At 51.8% G+C, this 16,762-nt stretch overlaps 1 protein-coding gene across 4 annotated transcripts in view; it reads left to right on the top strand.

Annotated features, from left to right (window-relative positions):
• EMID1 (EMI domain containing 1) overlaps positions 1 to 16,762 on the top strand; it is a 57,804-nt gene that overhangs the window by 25,621 nt on the left and 15,421 nt on the right. For all 4 annotated transcript variants that reach the window (XR_012486956.1, XM_074294741.1, XM_074294759.1 and 1 more), the window contains exons 4-9: positions 7,614 to 7,691; positions 8,405 to 8,466; positions 11,847 to 11,988; positions 12,364 to 12,414; positions 12,585 to 12,692; positions 13,755 to 13,874. Coding sequence is in view for 3 of the 4 variants with exons in the window: in XM_074294741.1 (XP_074150842.1) it covers positions 7,614 to 7,691; positions 8,405 to 8,466; positions 11,847 to 11,988; positions 12,364 to 12,414; positions 12,585 to 12,692; positions 13,755 to 13,874 (561 nt within the window). In the remaining variant the exon portion in view is untranslated. The remainder of the gene's footprint in view (positions 1 to 7,613; positions 7,692 to 8,404; positions 8,467 to 11,846; positions 11,989 to 12,363; positions 12,415 to 12,584; positions 12,693 to 13,754; positions 13,875 to 16,762) is intronic.

Here is a 16,762-nt window from a genome sequence, read left to right as displayed (position 1 = left end):
AATGAGAGAGAAAGAAAAAGGATAATAGAGAGAAGACAAGGGGTAACCAATGGATAGTCCCATTTTGGCACTGGTATCCTCTCCAGGTTTGGAACAAAACAAGGAAAGGCACACTGGCTGGACTCGCTACTCCTTGGTGAATTTATGGGAGGACTGGCTGGGGTGCAATCTTTATCACTGGAAGGGAACATCAAACCGCATATACGCGGGGGTGTTTCTGTACCCCAGAACTTACACAAGGCCTTAGATGCATCAGTTACTGAATAATTGAATTGAGTTGGGACAATAGGCAGCTAAGGCGGTGCAGTGTATGGAGCACAAGATTAGGAGCCAGGAAGATCTGAGTTCAAATCTAGGCTCAGATATTTCCTAGCTTTATGACCCTGGACAAATTACTTAAACCTCTATTTGCCTCAGTTTCCCCATCTGTAAAATAGGGATAATAATAACAGTTCCCTCCCAGGCTTGTCATGAAAATCAAATGAGATAATATTGGTAAAGGGCTTCATTAAAGAAACGTTAGCTATCATCATCATTATTATTACACGTGATCTGTCAGCCAAATATGCAGATGGGATCTGGGGCTGCATCAAGAGATGGGAAACTCCCAGGAAAAAGGAGCTGTCCTCTGCCACGCTCAGACTGCAGCCAGAACCCTGGCTGCGCATTTCCGTGCCCCATTTTAGGAGCCGCGGAGAAGCTGACGACTGTGCCGGGGAGGCGGCCAGGACGGGACCGGATCTGTGTCCTGTGAGAACCAGTTTGATGGAGGAGGCGTGTTTATCCTGGAGAAGGGAAGATGCGGGGGGCTGCGGAGAGCTTTCAAGTACTGACTTGAAAGGCCATCCTGGAGGAGGGATTTAATTTGCTCCATTTGGCTCCAGACTAGAAACAATGCACGAGATCTGTTCCAAAGTGCAATGGACGCCCCAGGAGGTGGTGAGGTCCCCGGCACTGGAGGTCTTCAAGCCAAAGCTGGAGGGCCCTGGTCAGAGGTCACCATATCCCCCCCAGAGATAGGGGGAGAGGAGGGGAATCTGCCCTGCGGACCAAAGCAGGAAGAATTCTCTAAGGATCATGGGATTCTTCTAGGCTGGAGAATGACTTACGGGCCATCCACCATTGCTTTGCTAGGTCTGGGCATTGGGGTCAGAGGTCAGACCCGATGATCTCTCAAATCCCTTCGGAGTCTTCTGGGAGTAATGACGTGACCTATGAGACGACAGTGTTCGTAGCTAGACGTGTGGGGAAAGGAAGCTGAAGAGAGATGACTTTTCTTGGGACTTCCCTCTGCCCGAGCCCCGATGCCCGCCACTGAGGGGGCCTGGGGCTGAATCCTCCTTTCTTGCCCTGATCCAGCCCTCTCTTTGCTCCATCCTTGTTCTAAGCTCTAGAATTGGGACTTTCCAAATGCCTTTCTTGTTTTTCCCCTTATTTTTGGAGAAAGCTTCTCTTCTTTTATCTAAAATGTTTAGGGCAGGCTTTGGTTGATTCAGAAAATATGCTGGTCCTAGTGACAGGCGGTTCTCGCCGGTTGATTTGGTTAAAAAGATTTCCACCCGGCCAAGATGCAGAAACAAGGGAGCCTCGCAGATGGGGGTCCCCGGGATGTCCCCCTCTGCGTGCTCTACCAGCATCAACTTTACTTCCCAGTCTCCAACTCCGTTTACACCGCCCGAGAGACCTGTCTCCGCTAGAGATGCTTTCTGGGTGGGCTGACCCAGACTTTGGCCCCACTGAGCTAGATTGTTCTGGACCAAACTTCGGCTTGAGCTGGGCTGGATGTTGAGTGGGACTGAACTGGGCTTTGGGTTGGAGTGAACTGGACTTTAAGCCTGACTGATCTAGATTGTTCTGGGCTTTGGGCTGAGCTGGGCTGGACTTTGTTGAGCAAAGTTAGACTTTGGGTTGGGCTGAGCAGGACTTTAGCCGGACTGATCTAGATTGTTCTGGACCAAACTTTGGGTTGAGTGAGGTTGTTCTTGAACTGGACTTTGGGTTGAGCTGGGCTGGACTTTGGGTTGAGCTGGGCTGGACTTTGGGTTGAGCTGGGCTGGACTTTGGGTTGAGCTGGGCTGGACTTTGGGTTGAGCTGAGCTGGACTTTGGGTTGAGCTGGGCTGGACTTTGGGTTGAGCTGAGCTGGACTTTGGGTTGAGCTGGGTTAGGTTCTGGTGAGCCTTGGCTGGACTTCAGGTATGCACCGGCACAGGTTCTGGGCCAGGCAGGGCCCACTGCTGGACTGAGCCGTCCTTCCTCTGACTCCCTCCACTCTTCATGACCGAGTCCCAGTTCTACCTCCCCAGTCCTGACCCACGACCTCCAGATCTACCAGCCGTAAATATTTACATGTGTAAAGTAAACTCCTGGCTGGAGACTTGCAGGCCTCCGGAGGGCCGGGGTGGGGGGATCATGGGGAAGATGGGGCCTCTGTGATCACTGAACTGAGCTGACCTCTTAGAGGAGCAGCGGAGGGGGAGGGGCGGGTCTTCACAACCTTTGGGGTCCTTGCCCTGCCTCTTCCTGCCCCCCCAGGCCGGGGCTGCTGCTCTCTCAGGCCTGGGAGAGGGATTGAAATTAAGCCCTCAGCAGCCAGGCTGCTTCCCAGGGAGATTTCATCGAATTCAGTGCGATCTCCAGGAATGTTGGGCTACAATTTGAGTTTCTTGAAAAGACAGAAATGTTGAAAACCACCTTCTCGTCGAAGTGGAGGACTATGGGTATGGAATACAGCATACGCCCATTCTCTGGAAAAGCTTCTGCTTCCCTCTCTCTTTAATTCTTCCTTAGCAAGAATGGCTCCCGGCTGGGCGAGGCGAGGGCTGTGTTTGGGAATGAAACGGTGTGGAAGCTGAGCCCTGTCACTGGCACGAGGAACTCCCTGAGGAGGGAAGTCTCTCCCCTAAGGCAGGTCAACGCTTTCTCATCAACTGACTTGATCTGGAGCAGAATTTAAACCAGATCTTTCTGGCGGAGGCCGGCTCTCTGGGCACGTCAGCTGTGTCGGCGCTCTAGACGTGATTCAGAATTTAGCGGGCCTTCCTGGGGTTAAATATTTGTAAAACAAGTTTAGGGCTCCCAGTTTAGGCGTCCCTGGACTAAGTGATCTCGATTATAACTTCTCCCAGCCCTGCCATCCCCTGTCCTGAGGCCATCCCACCTTTTCATTATTTTTATTATAATTAATCTCTTCCTCCTGTCTTCCCCGCCCCCCCCCCCCCGTAGCCCCCCTCCAGCAGAGTCAGTGATGGTTTGTTGACTGGAAGCTCTCCAGCCTGAAATCAGGAGAGGGGCCGAGCTTCCCTTTGGCCTTGGTTCTTGCCTCCCTGGAGAAGTTCTTTGGTGGGACAGGGCCTGGATCAGAGCCAGCTTCGGGGTGGGGGGGGGCGTGTCAGCTCCAGCTTCATCTGTGCCCCCACCTAGTCAAGGCCCTGCATACAGCAGGCAGTTAATCAACTTGAGTGGAAAAATTAAGAATTCATCTTAAACTGGGCTTTGAAGACTATGTTTTCAGCTGGTAGTACTCAACCAATCAACAAGCAATTATTAAGCTCCTGCTGTGTCCCAGGGGATATCCTAAGCAAGGTTATGGAGGCATAAAGCCTTGGGAGATGTATGACAAATGGGGCGTACCTAGGGCACTACAAAGGGGACTATTCCTCAGGGCCCTCATTTGTGAAGGGGCAGGGAACAGCACCTGCAGTAGCTTAGAAACCATTTCTCTTAGCTTTAGATCAGGGAGCATAGTTGACTTCAGAAGTCTCACCTGGCTTCTCCCTTCGTGGGTTCCCCAGCAATAGCTGCACGATGTGTCCGTCTCTGCCAAAGGTTCGTTTTGTGCTATGTGTCTCGGGCCCTCCTCCCCCCAAAAATGTATCTCTATCTCTGTTTTTGGCTGTGGTAGCACACGCTCGGCTTAGGTGAGTCTGGGAAGGTCAAGCCCTGACTGTGAAGGGCCTCGAATGCCCAGGGGAAAGCGTTTGGCCCAGACAGGTTAAAGGTGACCTTTCCAGGCTGTTCTTCTTAAGATCTCCATAATCTTCCTCCATGACCAGGCCTCAGTTTCCTGATCTGTACAATGGGAGCTGGAAACTGAGGATCCTTCTAACATTCAGTTCCGGGCCCTGAGGAAACGAGTTTTGACAGTGCACAAGTAAGTCACTGAGGGAACAAGTGACTTCTTGCTGAAGTCGGGCCCTGCCCTCAAGGAGCTTACGGTCTGATAGATTTGTGGTTTGGCTCTCCAGGCTCCTGGCTGGTCCCCTAGGCTTCCTCCTTCCTAGGGGAAGGCCTGTTCCTAATTCCCTGCGTCTGTTCTCCAAGGGAGCCGGGGCGACTTGACAGGCAGGACGGTGCGGTGGTTGGGGCGCAGGCCTTCAGAGCCAGGAAGACCCGGATGCAGACATATCTGAGGCGCTCCCTGGGCCCGTGGCCTGGGTCGAGCCCTTCGGGACTGTCCTTTCCCGGGCCTTCGGCGTGCTCCCAGGCGCAGACCTGGCAGTGGACTTGGCTAGACGCTGCACATGTGTGCCGCAGCTGGAAAGCAGGCCCGGCCACTCTCCTCAGACCATCCATCAGTTATTTACGGCTTCCCAAGCCTCCGCGCTCAGGGAGGGGGGACGTGGCCGGCTGAGGACGGGAAGGGGTCGGAGGCGGGTGGAATTGGGATCGAGCTTTCCTTCCCTCAAGATGAGCCACTTGTGCGACCCCCGTCCCCCCAAGACAAGACCGTTGGAATCGATTTGGGTTTTTTGGTCACTGTGATCAGTGTATGGGGGGCTTTGAATGGCTGAGCCCCTCAAACTCTCCATCCTCAACTGACTCTGTAGAAAGGGACCCCAGGAGGCAAGAAGTGAGAGCAAGAGACTGGGAAGAGACCAAGACCGGTCAGTTTAATCTCTGGTGCCATGGGGGCCCCCACGGTGGTCAGCGCTAAGGATTCTGGGGGCATGGATGAAGTTCAATGCCGGCCCCTGGGGAGCCTCTTAGCCCAGCAACTGGGATGCTGGAGCTGGAGGCGGGAAGTCCTTTAGCTTCCAAATCTGAGTCTAGGACAAGAGACAGCTGGTGCTGGAGCAGGGGCTGGGTCTTCCCTGGTAACAGCTGCGAGCAGATGGCCCTTCTTGTCCGGCCCTCTCCAGCCCAGCCCTCTCCAGGCCTGTGGGTCCAGAGTTTGTAAACAGCCTCCCCTGGTCTCCCTCCACGTCCCGCTGCTTCTCCCTAACCCATCCGTGTCCTTGATTTCTCCTTACCATCCCACCCCCTCTTCCTTCCTTCTGCTCTCTCCCTTTCCTCAGGGTCCTTCCACCACCTCTGACCCCGGAATTTGGTCTTAGCATGCTGTGTGACTCAGCAATAATAGCAATACCTATATTTATATAATAATAGCTGGTACTTTACAAACATTATTTCATTTTGTCCACATAACAGCCTTGGAAGGTAAATGCTAATTATTGTCCCCATTTTACAGATGAGAAAACTGAGGTGGCCAGCTAGGTGACTTGCCCAGGGTCACATAGCTAGCAAGTGCCTGAGGCTTGATCCTAATTCAGATGTTCCAGACTCGGGGCCCAGTGCTCTATTCCCCTTCTGGGATTCATTCCGCTCATCTGGAAATTGAGAGCCGCTCCTTTTTTTCCCTGTTTGTCCCCATTTTCCCACCCACCCCCATTCCCTCCCAACCACAGCCTGTGGTTATGGAAAGAACATGGATAGAGAGCCAGGAAACCTTGGTTCCCATCCCGGCCCTTATTCTCCATGTGACCTTCGCTTACTCACCTGGAAAACAAATGGATCGGGCCAAGTGACTGGAAGAGCTCCCGCAGCTCCAAATCTCGACTCTCGGGGTCCTAATCACTTGCCCTCAGTTTTCCCATCTGAAAAATGGAATAACAATCAGGAGTCAATGTGTCATAGGGGGAAGCGTTAGCTTTGGAAGTGGAGGAAGTTCAAATATTGGTTCTGCCGTTATTACACGTGTGACCAATTTCCTTATCTGTGGGATGGGACCAGCAGTGCCGTGTTGGGGTGTGCTGGGAAAAGCATTTTACAGACTTAATTTTTTTTGATTTTTTAAAAAGCTTTTAATGTCCTTTTTTTTTAAGCTTTTAATTTTCAAAACATGGGCGAGGATAGTTTTCAACATTCACCCTTGCAAAACCTTGTGTTTCAAATTTTCTTCTCCCTCTGTTTCCCCCCATCTCCTCCCCTAGACAGCAAGTGATCCAATCTATGTCAAACATGTCATTTGGCAAACTTTAAAACCTGACAGTTCTTTTTATGGGTCTTGAGTAAAGTATTTCCTTTCTCCGAGCCTCAGTTTCCCCATCTGTAAAATGAGGTTGGACTGTCTGATTTGTGACATACTTAGCCATCCTTGGCCTTGTGCCTTTTAGGGAGGTGGGCAGAAGTTGATTCAGGGGCTCTCAGGTTGGAAAGGACCCCAAAGGCCGTCTAGCTCAAATTATCCCTGAGCAGGAGCCCTCCGGGAAATGTAACTGGCGTGTCATCGAGCCTGATGGGCTGAAACGGCCTCCCTTTGGGGAGCTCTGCTTAGCCGTCTTTGTTCCCACCCACCTAGGGCTCCTGTCTCTCCCCAGAGTTCTCATGTTTCCTGCGAGCACTCGGGCTAACAAGACCTAGACTGTAAGACAGATTTTACTTAACCAATTAAAAACAAACAAAAAACCATATACGGGGACTGGTGTTTTAAGTCCCTCAGAAATTAGTCAAATGGTTTTCTCTTTTCTAGAATGCATAAAGCAAACCTGCCCATTGTGGGGCCCTACCTTCCTGCTGGACCTCAACGGTCCAAGTGACTCGGTGCCATCGAGGGGATAAATCCAGATTGGGGAAATTAGGACTGGGGCTCCCTTCTGAGACATCTGTCTCTCCTTTTGAAACCTGGTCCCAAGCCCACCTCTTCCAGGTAGTCTTCCAAGATTCACCCCAAAGGGGAGGGCTACCTTGAGAGTTCCCCATCACTAAGGGTCTTCAAGAAGTCTTTGTGGCCCTATGTCAGGGAGGTAAGAGAGGGGCGGTCTTGCCTGGTTCTGGGGTGGGTTGCAAGGCAGCTGAGATGATGATGAGGAGGAGGAGGAGGAGGGTGGATATATAGTACCTACTAAATGCCAGGCCCTGTGCTCTCCAAAAGTCTCATCTGATTCTCCCAACTGCCCTGGGAGGTAAGTGCTATGATTACCCCCATTTTACAGATAAGGAAACGGAGGCAGGCAGAGAGGAAGTGACTTGCCCAGGATCACACAGCCAGCGGCTGAGGCACTCAGAGCTCCCTGACTCCAGGCCCAGCACTTTCTACCCACCTCATAGCCAGGATCCTTTCTAGGGCCGAGCCTCTGTGATTTTATTTCCACACGTCGTGACCCTCCATGAGGGACCTTGGGGACAAGTAGAACCGTGGAGAGGGTCACTGGCCCAGCCAAAAATGCACTGTGAGATGCGGGCCCCCGGGTCCCTCTGTGGGACTCAGCCTCCCCACAGTTAAATGGGCCAACCCTCTCCTGAGTGTCTGAAGAAGAGGAAACAATCGGTCCTGGGGGATGCTGGGTAGGGGGCACGGGGTCTGCCGCTAGGAAAACGCTTTGCCCATTGCAGATGGCATCAGTTCCCTGGAGCCCACATGGCACGGCCCCTCCTTGCGCCGAATGGCCCTTCAGCCCACGGTATCTTCAGGTGAGTCCCGGATGCTCCCAGAGCCCGCCGTGTGGGAGCCCTCCTGGGGAGGAGGGAGTGGGGCGGTTCCCTCGAGGTCTCTGGGGAGGAGGGAGCAGCTGGAGAAAGCCGGACCATTCATGCCTAGGTAGGCTATGGAAGGTGGTGATGGAGACAGAGCAGCTGCAGCAGCAGGAGGCCTTCTGGGTGATGAAGGTGCGATTAGCCCCAGTTACCCCTGGGAAATCCAAGGCTCCTCAGGCCCAGCCCCCCGCTGTGGCCTGGGGGAGAGGGAGGGCCCCTTCTGTGCTTGGAGCCCTTCTTCCAGCCCCAGATCCTGCCCAGAGATCCCCCGGGGAGCCCCCCTCAGGCAGGAGGGTCCTGGGGTCACTGGCCAGGACGCAGGCCTAGGATAACACAGGGAGGCGGTAGCAGAGCCAGGCTTGGTCAGGGAAGCGAGGGCAGCCGGCCAGCCACAGGAAGTAGCGGAGGTGGAAGATGTAGGGGAAAGAGCGCTGGTCAGGGAGGGCGTCAGGAGGCCCCAGGCCAGGCCTGGCTCTGCCACAGCCTCCCTGCATGCAGCCCTCTCTAAGCCTCAACTTTCTCCTCAGTAGAATGGGGTGAATGGCCCAGGGAGCCAAGGAGAGAAAAGATGGGAGATTCCCGTCACCCCAAGAAGAGAGAAAAGGTAGAGCCCGAACGAAAGCTCAGCCCGTGTCACTTGTCTTCCTCAGGTTGTTTAAACTGCAGCAAGATGGCTGAGCTGGCAGAGCGGCTGAAGGTGCTGGAGGACAAGGTCAGTGAGCCAAGAGCTGCTCTACACCCCCCACGCCACAACCATCAGTCTCCCAGCTGTCCCCTACTGCCACTTGAGTACCATCAGTGACAGGGAGCTCATTACCTTTCCTCATTTCCCACATCCCATACCTCCCCTCAGCCCACTCAGGGGCGCCCCAGCCGAATCTCAATGACCTGGAAGAGAGAATGGGGCTGATGACTGTGTGCAGCTCTGCTCAACTTAAATCCAATTCACAGGCAGGTCAAGAAGTAGTCCTGTGATGTCATTGGTCCTCTTCAGAAATGATATGTCTAAGGCAGGATTGGAACTCCGATCCTCCTGACCCCAGACCTGGCACTCTCTGTCCACTGGGCCAACTAGTAGCTGAGGAGGAGATGGAGATGGTTTATTTCTGAGTGAAGGGGAGCCAAGAGTCTTGGCTAGTGGAGGACCAAGCGAATTATGGGGTGAGGAAAGGGAAGAAAGGGGGGGAGACAGCTAGATTGAATGCCAGACTCTAGTAACTTTACTTTTGCAGCACATGCCCAAGATCCAGTGGCCTTTTTCATGGCAGTCCTGCCGTTTACTACTCGTGTTGCTTCCGACTCATTTCTCCTCCCTGGGCCTCAGTTTCCCCATCTCTTAAATGAGGGAAGTTGATCTGATAACTTCTCGGTGTCTCATTTTCACTAGCTATAAAATGAAGGGGTTGAATGAGATGCCCCCTGCGGCTTCCTCCACTTTTAATCGATAATGTTCTGATTGCTCCAACTTATTGATGGCTTTACTAAAAGTGTGAAGCACAAGAGATCAATGTTTGACTCGCCCGTGCCTTCTTTATTAGCCCAGTGGCAGGCCGACCTGGGGGATATTCCCTCATCAACTCTTGGAATTGAATTAAAACTTATTGGGAATCCTCCAAAAGTCTACTGTTCACATGGGCTCTATCAATATTGGCCATTTTCAAAATTAAAATATCTTATAAAATTGGTTTGAGCCCGCAGACCTCTCTCTGAAAGGATCTGGGAACCTAAGGGTCCCCAGATCACATTTGGAGAACCAGTGCTCCAGTCTGTTGCCCTCCCCTTGTCCTCCCCTGGGTAGGGCTGACATTTGCTTTGCCAAGGAGAACGACCTTTGCCCTGGCAAGAACAGAGCAAAAATAGAGACTGAATAACCCAAATATGTGAGGAAATAAAGACAGGCGGCATATATGCCTTTAATCTCTAACAAATTGCAGCAGCACTTGAACCCGGCTCCTCTGGTCAAGGGGAATTAGCTTCCAAGACAAAGAACTGGGAAATATGAAGATTGAGTCCCTATCAAGGAGACCTTAGAGATCAGGAAGTGCGAGGAGTGGTGGTGATCACCTGCCTCCAGGCCCAGCTGTCAGAAATCTGAGCTGGAGTAACTCCCAAGCTCCGGTAATCAGGTGTCTGCACTCAGCAGGGAGCTTCCGTGCCGCTTAAGGACCGGTGATTCAGGCTAAAAAAGGAACAGGTCAAAGCTCCCATGCTCATCAGTGAGAGGTTGGGTCTCATGGACACCTCCTGTACTTCTAGTCTGGGCAAGATAGGGAGACCTACTTAGAAAGGAAGAAGAGAGAAAGACAGAATGAAAAAAGAAAGAAAAGGAGAGAAAGGGAGGGAAGAAAGGAGGGAGGGAGGGAAAGAGGGGAGGGAAGGAAGAAAAGAAAGAAGGTAGGAAGGAAGGAAGGGAGGGAGGAAAGAAAAGAGGGAAGAAGGGAGGGATAGAAAAAGGAAAGAAGGAGGGAACAAGGGAAGGAGAGGGGAGGGAGAAAGGGAGGAGAGATGGGGAAGGAAAATGATTGTCTAGTTCAGAAACATTATATAAATAGAAGAGGATTGTCTGAAACGAGCCGTTCTGGAGGAGCTCACATTGGCTCTTTGTGATCATGGCTTCCATATCTAGACATTCACCACTGTCCTCTCAACAACTTGCTCTAGGATTTTGCCAGGAATGGAAGCCAAGTTCATTTACCTAGATCCATAGGTTCCCTTCCCTTTTTGGAAATTAGGACAGCCTGAGGCCTCTCCCAGTCCTGCCTCACCTTTCCTCCTCTCTTGGCTCAATGTTCCGGCTGTTCTGAGCCCTCTCCCTCAGCACTGTGCCTGGTACAAAGCAAGCACTTGCTAAATGTTCATTGACTCGGCTATTCTTGGGCAAAAGAAGGAGCGATGTGACCAGACAAAAGTACAATTGGACGGATTTAGAATTGGCTGAATGGCTGGATTCAGAGACCGGCCGTCAATGAATACATGTCAGTTGGACAAGTGTCTGGCCTAGTACTCGGGGTTCTGTGCTTTATGCTATTTAACATTTTTATAAATGATGGGGTTAAAAAGCATTAATATAATGCCCTGAGTTTTACATGAGTGCACATGTGTAATATAACAGATCACCTACTGTCTCAGGGAAGGAGGAGGGGAGAGGGAGACAGATCAAATTTGGAACTCAAAACTTCTTGAAAATATTAAAAATTGTTGTAAAAATATTTTTTAAAATATCATGTACTTGGTCAGGATGCAAAAAAAAAAAAAATTTCCACATTCTGGAAAAGCAAGCTGAATTTAGTGGGAACCAACTTAACTGAGATAAATATAAGTGTGAGTTCAAGAAATGAACATTATAAGTGAAAAAATGGCTAGCCAGGGGTTCGTCTGAAAAAGATTTGGGGGTCTTAAGGAACCACAAGCCTGTTAGGAGTTGATATGTCAGATAGCCAAAAAAGCGGCCTGGGCTGCGGTGACAAGCCGGGGACTAGGGAGGCGCCGGTCTCACCGTACCTCGCCCCGGTCAGACCACATCTAGACAGTGGTCAGTCTGAGGGCCACATACTGGAAAGGACCTTGATGAACTAGAAAGTATCCAGAGAAGGGAAACCAGAGTGGGAAAGTTCAAATCAAATGGGGACCAGAGGAAGGAGTCGAGCTGGAAAAGAGAGAGCCCAAGTATATCATTTCCAAGCACGGAAAAAGTCTCGTCTGGTCCCCGCCCAGAAGGTGGAAGCAGGAGGCTGTCCAGGGACAGACGATGTGGGCTCCATGTAAGGAAGAACTTCCCAACAACGAGCATCATACCAAAGTGGGAGCGACAGACTAACTCTCAGCAGAGCTCATCCAACAGATGACCATGTGTTTAGAATATGGTGGAGGGAATTCTTGCTCGTATCCCAGCTGTTCCAAGTGACCTAGCAGGTCCCCTTCTGGCTCTAGAATTAGAGGATTCTGAGTTAGTTATAGAACATAAAGTTCCCCCCACATTCTCCAGGCTTCTAAGCCCCATCCTCCCCCACCCAGAACAGCGCACCCTTCCCCACTCTGAGACCTGGTCCTCCTCCTGCCCACCTCCTGACCGTCTCACTCCTTGCCTCCCAGGTGTCAGTGCTGGCAGTAACTGAGCAGTCGGCATCCCTGCCCCTTGGCGCTCCACGGGAGGCCAAAGGGGGTGGCGGGGAGCCGGCCCTGCTGTGGGGGTTGCCAGCTGCACAGGGGAGCCCCGGAGACGAAGAAGCCAGAGGTGAGTAAAGGCAGAGGGGCCGGAATTCACTGTAGACTCAGTGGGCCCAAGATAAGAGTATGATCAGAGGCAGACTCATTGGGAGGGCTTTCCCTCTGAAAAATGTCTCCCTCGCAGTGACTCGCGGGTATAAAGGAGAGTGGCAGGTGCCAGCCCGGAGATCCGGAGGGGAAGGGCTGGGTTTTGCTCTGAGGCTGGGCTGAGGAGGAAGTTACCCAGAATAGGTCAGTCCAGGCTTCCTCCCTAGGGGTGGCCAGAGGGAAGAGGGACTAATGATTCAGAGGGGGGCGGCGCTGAAGATACTTTCCAGGCCCCCCTTCCCGGGGCCCAGTAAGAGCAATGTGGGCCATGACCTCCATTCCCTCCACATGCCAGGGCCTCCTGGAGCTGGAGAGCGACGGAGGGGAACCGTGCTCACCCGGGATGGTAGGTATCATTGCCTTTTTAACACTGGGGAGAGGGGTGACCTTCAGTGGGATCCTAGGGGAGACTATAGGGGCCAGGAAACCATAGACACACCCCTCACCCCCAAACGCTTCTGGCTTGTACCCTACGCCCCCTAGCTGGGTCCTGACAGACATTTCCCTCCTTCATAGGCCGAGGAGGTGTTCCCGGGCCACCAGGGCCTTCTGGCCCCAAAGGAGACACCGGAAGCCGGGGTCCATCCGGAGTGCCTGGGCTGAAGGGCCCAGCGGGGCCACCAGGTGAGTTAGTACCCGCCAGGTACAAGGGCCTCCACCTGGATGATGGGGCTGGACTCAAGGTGGCAGCCTTGGGAGCTGGGATGGCACCACTGAGTCCTGGTTGTCCCTCCTGCCCACCTCCAGGGCCTAGCACTGTGCCTCACCTATAGACTACTTCAGCATAACCTAAGCTTCCAGGATGTGAGAGGTCCCTTCTCCCAAAGCAGATCCCAATCTGTAAGTGACCTCGAACTTTGGGCTTAAAGAGCTGCCTAAGGCTTTCCCAGAGCCACGAGCTGGCAAGACCTGAACCCATCTTCTGACCCCAGCCCTGCTCCCCATCATCCCACTGGTTTTGCCCACAGTAGTCAATCCAAAAGTGTTCTTGAGCGCTTACTGAATATGCCAGCTTCTCTCATAAGTGAGAATGCCCGAATGAGTGAAAAAGCATCTCACTGAGGGCTCATTATGTGTAAAGCACTAATTAGTGGGCACCTAACGAGGGAAAGCTCGTTATTCAAAGAACTCTGTGGGGAGTTCTTGAGAAACATCCCTGGATTTATCCGTTGTCCAAACTGGCCACTGCACCTGGATGCCCCCGGACATGTTGTGCCAAAACAAAACCCTCCAAAATTGATCATCTTTCTGAGTCATCGCACAAACCCAGGCTCCTAGCTGTTCCAGACTTGACCTCCCACCTCCGGGCTTTTGTCCGACTTGTCCCACTCTCCCGGGAAGCCGTCCTTGCCTCCCCCGCTTCCCAGCTGCCCCAGCTTTCGTCCAGCCTGTCTGCCACCCCGGTCCAGGGTTAGCATTCGCATAAGACCGTATTTACTGCTTTGTGTACGTACTGTAAACCCCCCTCCCCTCACCCCCCCATAGGAGTAAGTTCCTTAAGGCCAGATTATTTTAAGGAACTCAATAAACATTTATTGAACGGAACAGTCCCTTCTGCTCAGGCAGACTATAAGAGTTCAGAAACGATGGCGTCCGTTTTCCTCCTCTCTCCACCCCCCAGGTGCCCAGCACAGGCTTCTACGCAGTGTCGATTAATCACTCCCTTTTTCTCTCATCATTTTCCAGGACCCCAAGGACCCCCCGGCAGCCCAGGTCGCGACGGAGCTAAGGGAGAGAGGGGCCCCCCAGGGCCTCCTGGACCCCCAGCGCCAACTGGACCCTCCACAGCCCAGGCCTCTGAGCAGGGTGAGTTTCCCAAGTGGGAGAGGGGACGTGGAGCCCCCAGAGACAAGTGGAAAGAAAGGTGGGGGTAGAAAACCCCTTTCTGGACACATCTAGAATTGAGGTGGGAGCTGGAAGCCAAGGACAAACCCCATCTCCCAGACTCCCCGTCCTGGCCCGACGTGGCTTCGGAGCCCGGACCCTGAGAGCAGATAGAGAAAGCTCAGAGGCTACTACGGGCGCCATCTCCTCCAGCTCCCTGCCAGGACGGCCCCAGAATCCCGGTGACGCGGGCTGCTCTATGTTCTCAGGCACTCCTCCGGGGTCCGAAGCAGAAGCAACTGGAGAACGAGAGAACCTAGAACATCCTCGCCAGAACATAGGGAACCTAGAACGTAGGAGCTACAAAGGGCCTAAAAACAGAAAACAAAGTCCGCCTTTACTTTGGCTCCCGGGCAGCAGGGCTGAGGTCATGGACATGGGAGGATTTCAGATCCGGGGCGGCCTTTGCGGGGGCCTCAGCTAATTAAGCTCAGAAAAGGGAAGTTATTTGGCCAAGATCACACAGAGGAAACCCGGACAAACTTTTATCTCCTTTCCAGAGCAGTCAAAGGCTGGCCTGGGTCTGGCTTTCAAAAGGACAGGATCACGGAGGCATCTGGTCCCACCCCCTTACAGAAGGGGAAACTGAGGCACACATAATACAAACACACACTCTCCAAAAAAACAAAAAAAAATTAGTGCCTTGAATTGAGTGGGAAAGCTCCGCCCCCTGGTGTCCAAACCTGGTCCTGCAGCGAATGATCCCCAATCCCTTGTCCCCCACATGTGAAGCTAAAGGGACAAGGCTGACCGCTAGAGAGCTCTGGATTTGGATGGAGCTTTGAACACTGGCTCTGCCGCTCTTAGCTAAAGGACGTCGGATCAGCTGCTTCCCTTCGCTGGCCCTCAGTTTCTTCCTCTGTAAAATGAGGAGACTTGAGTTAAATGATGTCGTAGATATAAATCTCTGCCTCCTGTCTCTGTCACTGTCCCCGTTATATATATCCTAAAAAGATATTTGCATTTTAGCATGAAATTCCCAAGGAATGACTCTCTCATGGTGGGATTTCAGGCACTGTGATAACATGGGGGGAGGGCCGGCTGCCTTTAGTGGCAGAGTGCGTGGAGTCAGGAAGGCCCAGATTCCAGAACTACCTCAGAGTCTTCTTAGGTACATATCCGGCAAGTCACTTCAATTCCCCAATTCTCATTTTGCTCATCAGTAAAATGGGATAATGAGGTCTGCAATAACTATGGCCATAGATGTAGGGGAGGGGGAGGTAAAGGAGGAAAAAATTAGGAATGTAAAATCTTACAAAAATGAATGCTGAAAATTATCTTTACTTGGGAAAATGAAATATTGAGAAAAAATAAAAGAAAGAAACACGTTGTGATAAGGCATCTTGAGTTCAAATTCTGCTTCAGACATTTATTAGCTGTGTGACCCTTTGGAAGGAGACTCTAGTTGAGTGCCTTGCGCTTGGTTCGGTGCTTTTTGGCATTTCTGTCCATGAGTCGGATAGATGACAAGCTTAGGAAATTTTCAGGCCCCCTGAAAGTATAGACAGAGCACAGTTAAGATTCAAAATGATATTAACAGGTTAGAACATGGAGCAGAGGGGAATATGAAATTTAAAGAAATGTAAAGTCTTATGCTTGGATTCAAAAAATCAACTTTGCAAAGAACAAAAAGTAGGGGAGACATGCTATGTGGTGGCTTTCTGAAAACCTGAGGATGCCAGTGAACCAGAGGCCCAGTATGAGCACAGGAAAACAGAGCAGCCAAAAAGGCGGATGGACGTGTAACTACATTAGGAGGCCAGAGCTTTCAGGAACAGGAGGGTGGTAGTCTCCGCCTTTCTCCGGCCTAGGCGTACCCTATGTGGAGTATTGGGTCTAATCCTGGACAGCACAATATCCAAAGAACATCAATAAGCTGTGTCCAAAGGAAGGCAGCCAGGCTGGGAAAGGGCCAGGTCGTATGAGGAGCATTTGAAGAAAATACGTTTATTTGGCCTAAAAGAGAGAAACTGAGGCTGGGAGTGGGGATGGAGAAGAAGAAACTTTGTGCTATCTAGTTATAATGATTGGCTGCCTTAGGGACCTCTAAGGGATGAGGTTTAGAATTGGGGTACCTAAATGAAATTAGGGTTTAATTGAGGTCTCAGTGGGAGGTTCGGGGTACAGGGAGTCAAATAGAGCTCCCCTGCATCCCCTTTGGATTCAGTGCAAGGATACGGAGTTAAATGAGGTCTAGTGCTGGTGCAAGAGTCCCCTGTAAAAGAATTTACAGGCCTGAAAGCCTAGGTTGATAAAAGAGGTTTATTATGGGGTTTGGAAGTAAAGTGAAAGTCTAGTTAGTAAAAAGAGAAGGTAGAGATGAGAGGGCACCGGAACCGGGTTCCAGTGGACAGAGATCCTTGGCGTGCCAGGCGTAAGGCTGCCATGTTTGGAACCTCTGCAAAGAGAGGGCTCTAGCTTGGCTCTTTTATAATGAGAGGTTTAGCCAAAGGGGCTGTGGGTGAAATCCCAAGTTAGCTCCTCCCTCGGTTTCACCAAGGGCTAGAATTTGCTGGTTGGAGGTTGGGAAACCCAAGCAGATCATTAGATTGGGGGCTGGGACAGCCCAAGTTGGGTCAGATCTGGGTGGGGGCTGGAACAGCCTGGATCTTCTATTAGAATTCAAAGGGATGCTTTTGACGGGGATTTGGGAATCAAAGGCCCCAGCTTCCTGAATTGATAATGCTTCAGCTAGGAGGGGCTGGGAATCAGAAAGGAATAAATCAATCTGAAAGGACTAGTTTCTTAAAGGGACCACAACCCACATCATAAGGTCCACATGACTCCTTCTTTATCTTTAGAGAGTTGAA

This window comes from Sminthopsis crassicaudata, chromosome 1, assembly GCF_048593235.1.
Source record: "Sminthopsis crassicaudata isolate SCR6 chromosome 1, ASM4859323v1, whole genome shotgun sequence".
NCBI classification, from domain to species: domain Eukaryota; kingdom Metazoa; phylum Chordata; class Mammalia; order Dasyuromorphia; family Dasyuridae; genus Sminthopsis; species Sminthopsis crassicaudata.
This window is presented reverse-complemented; position numbering and strand designations above follow the sequence as displayed.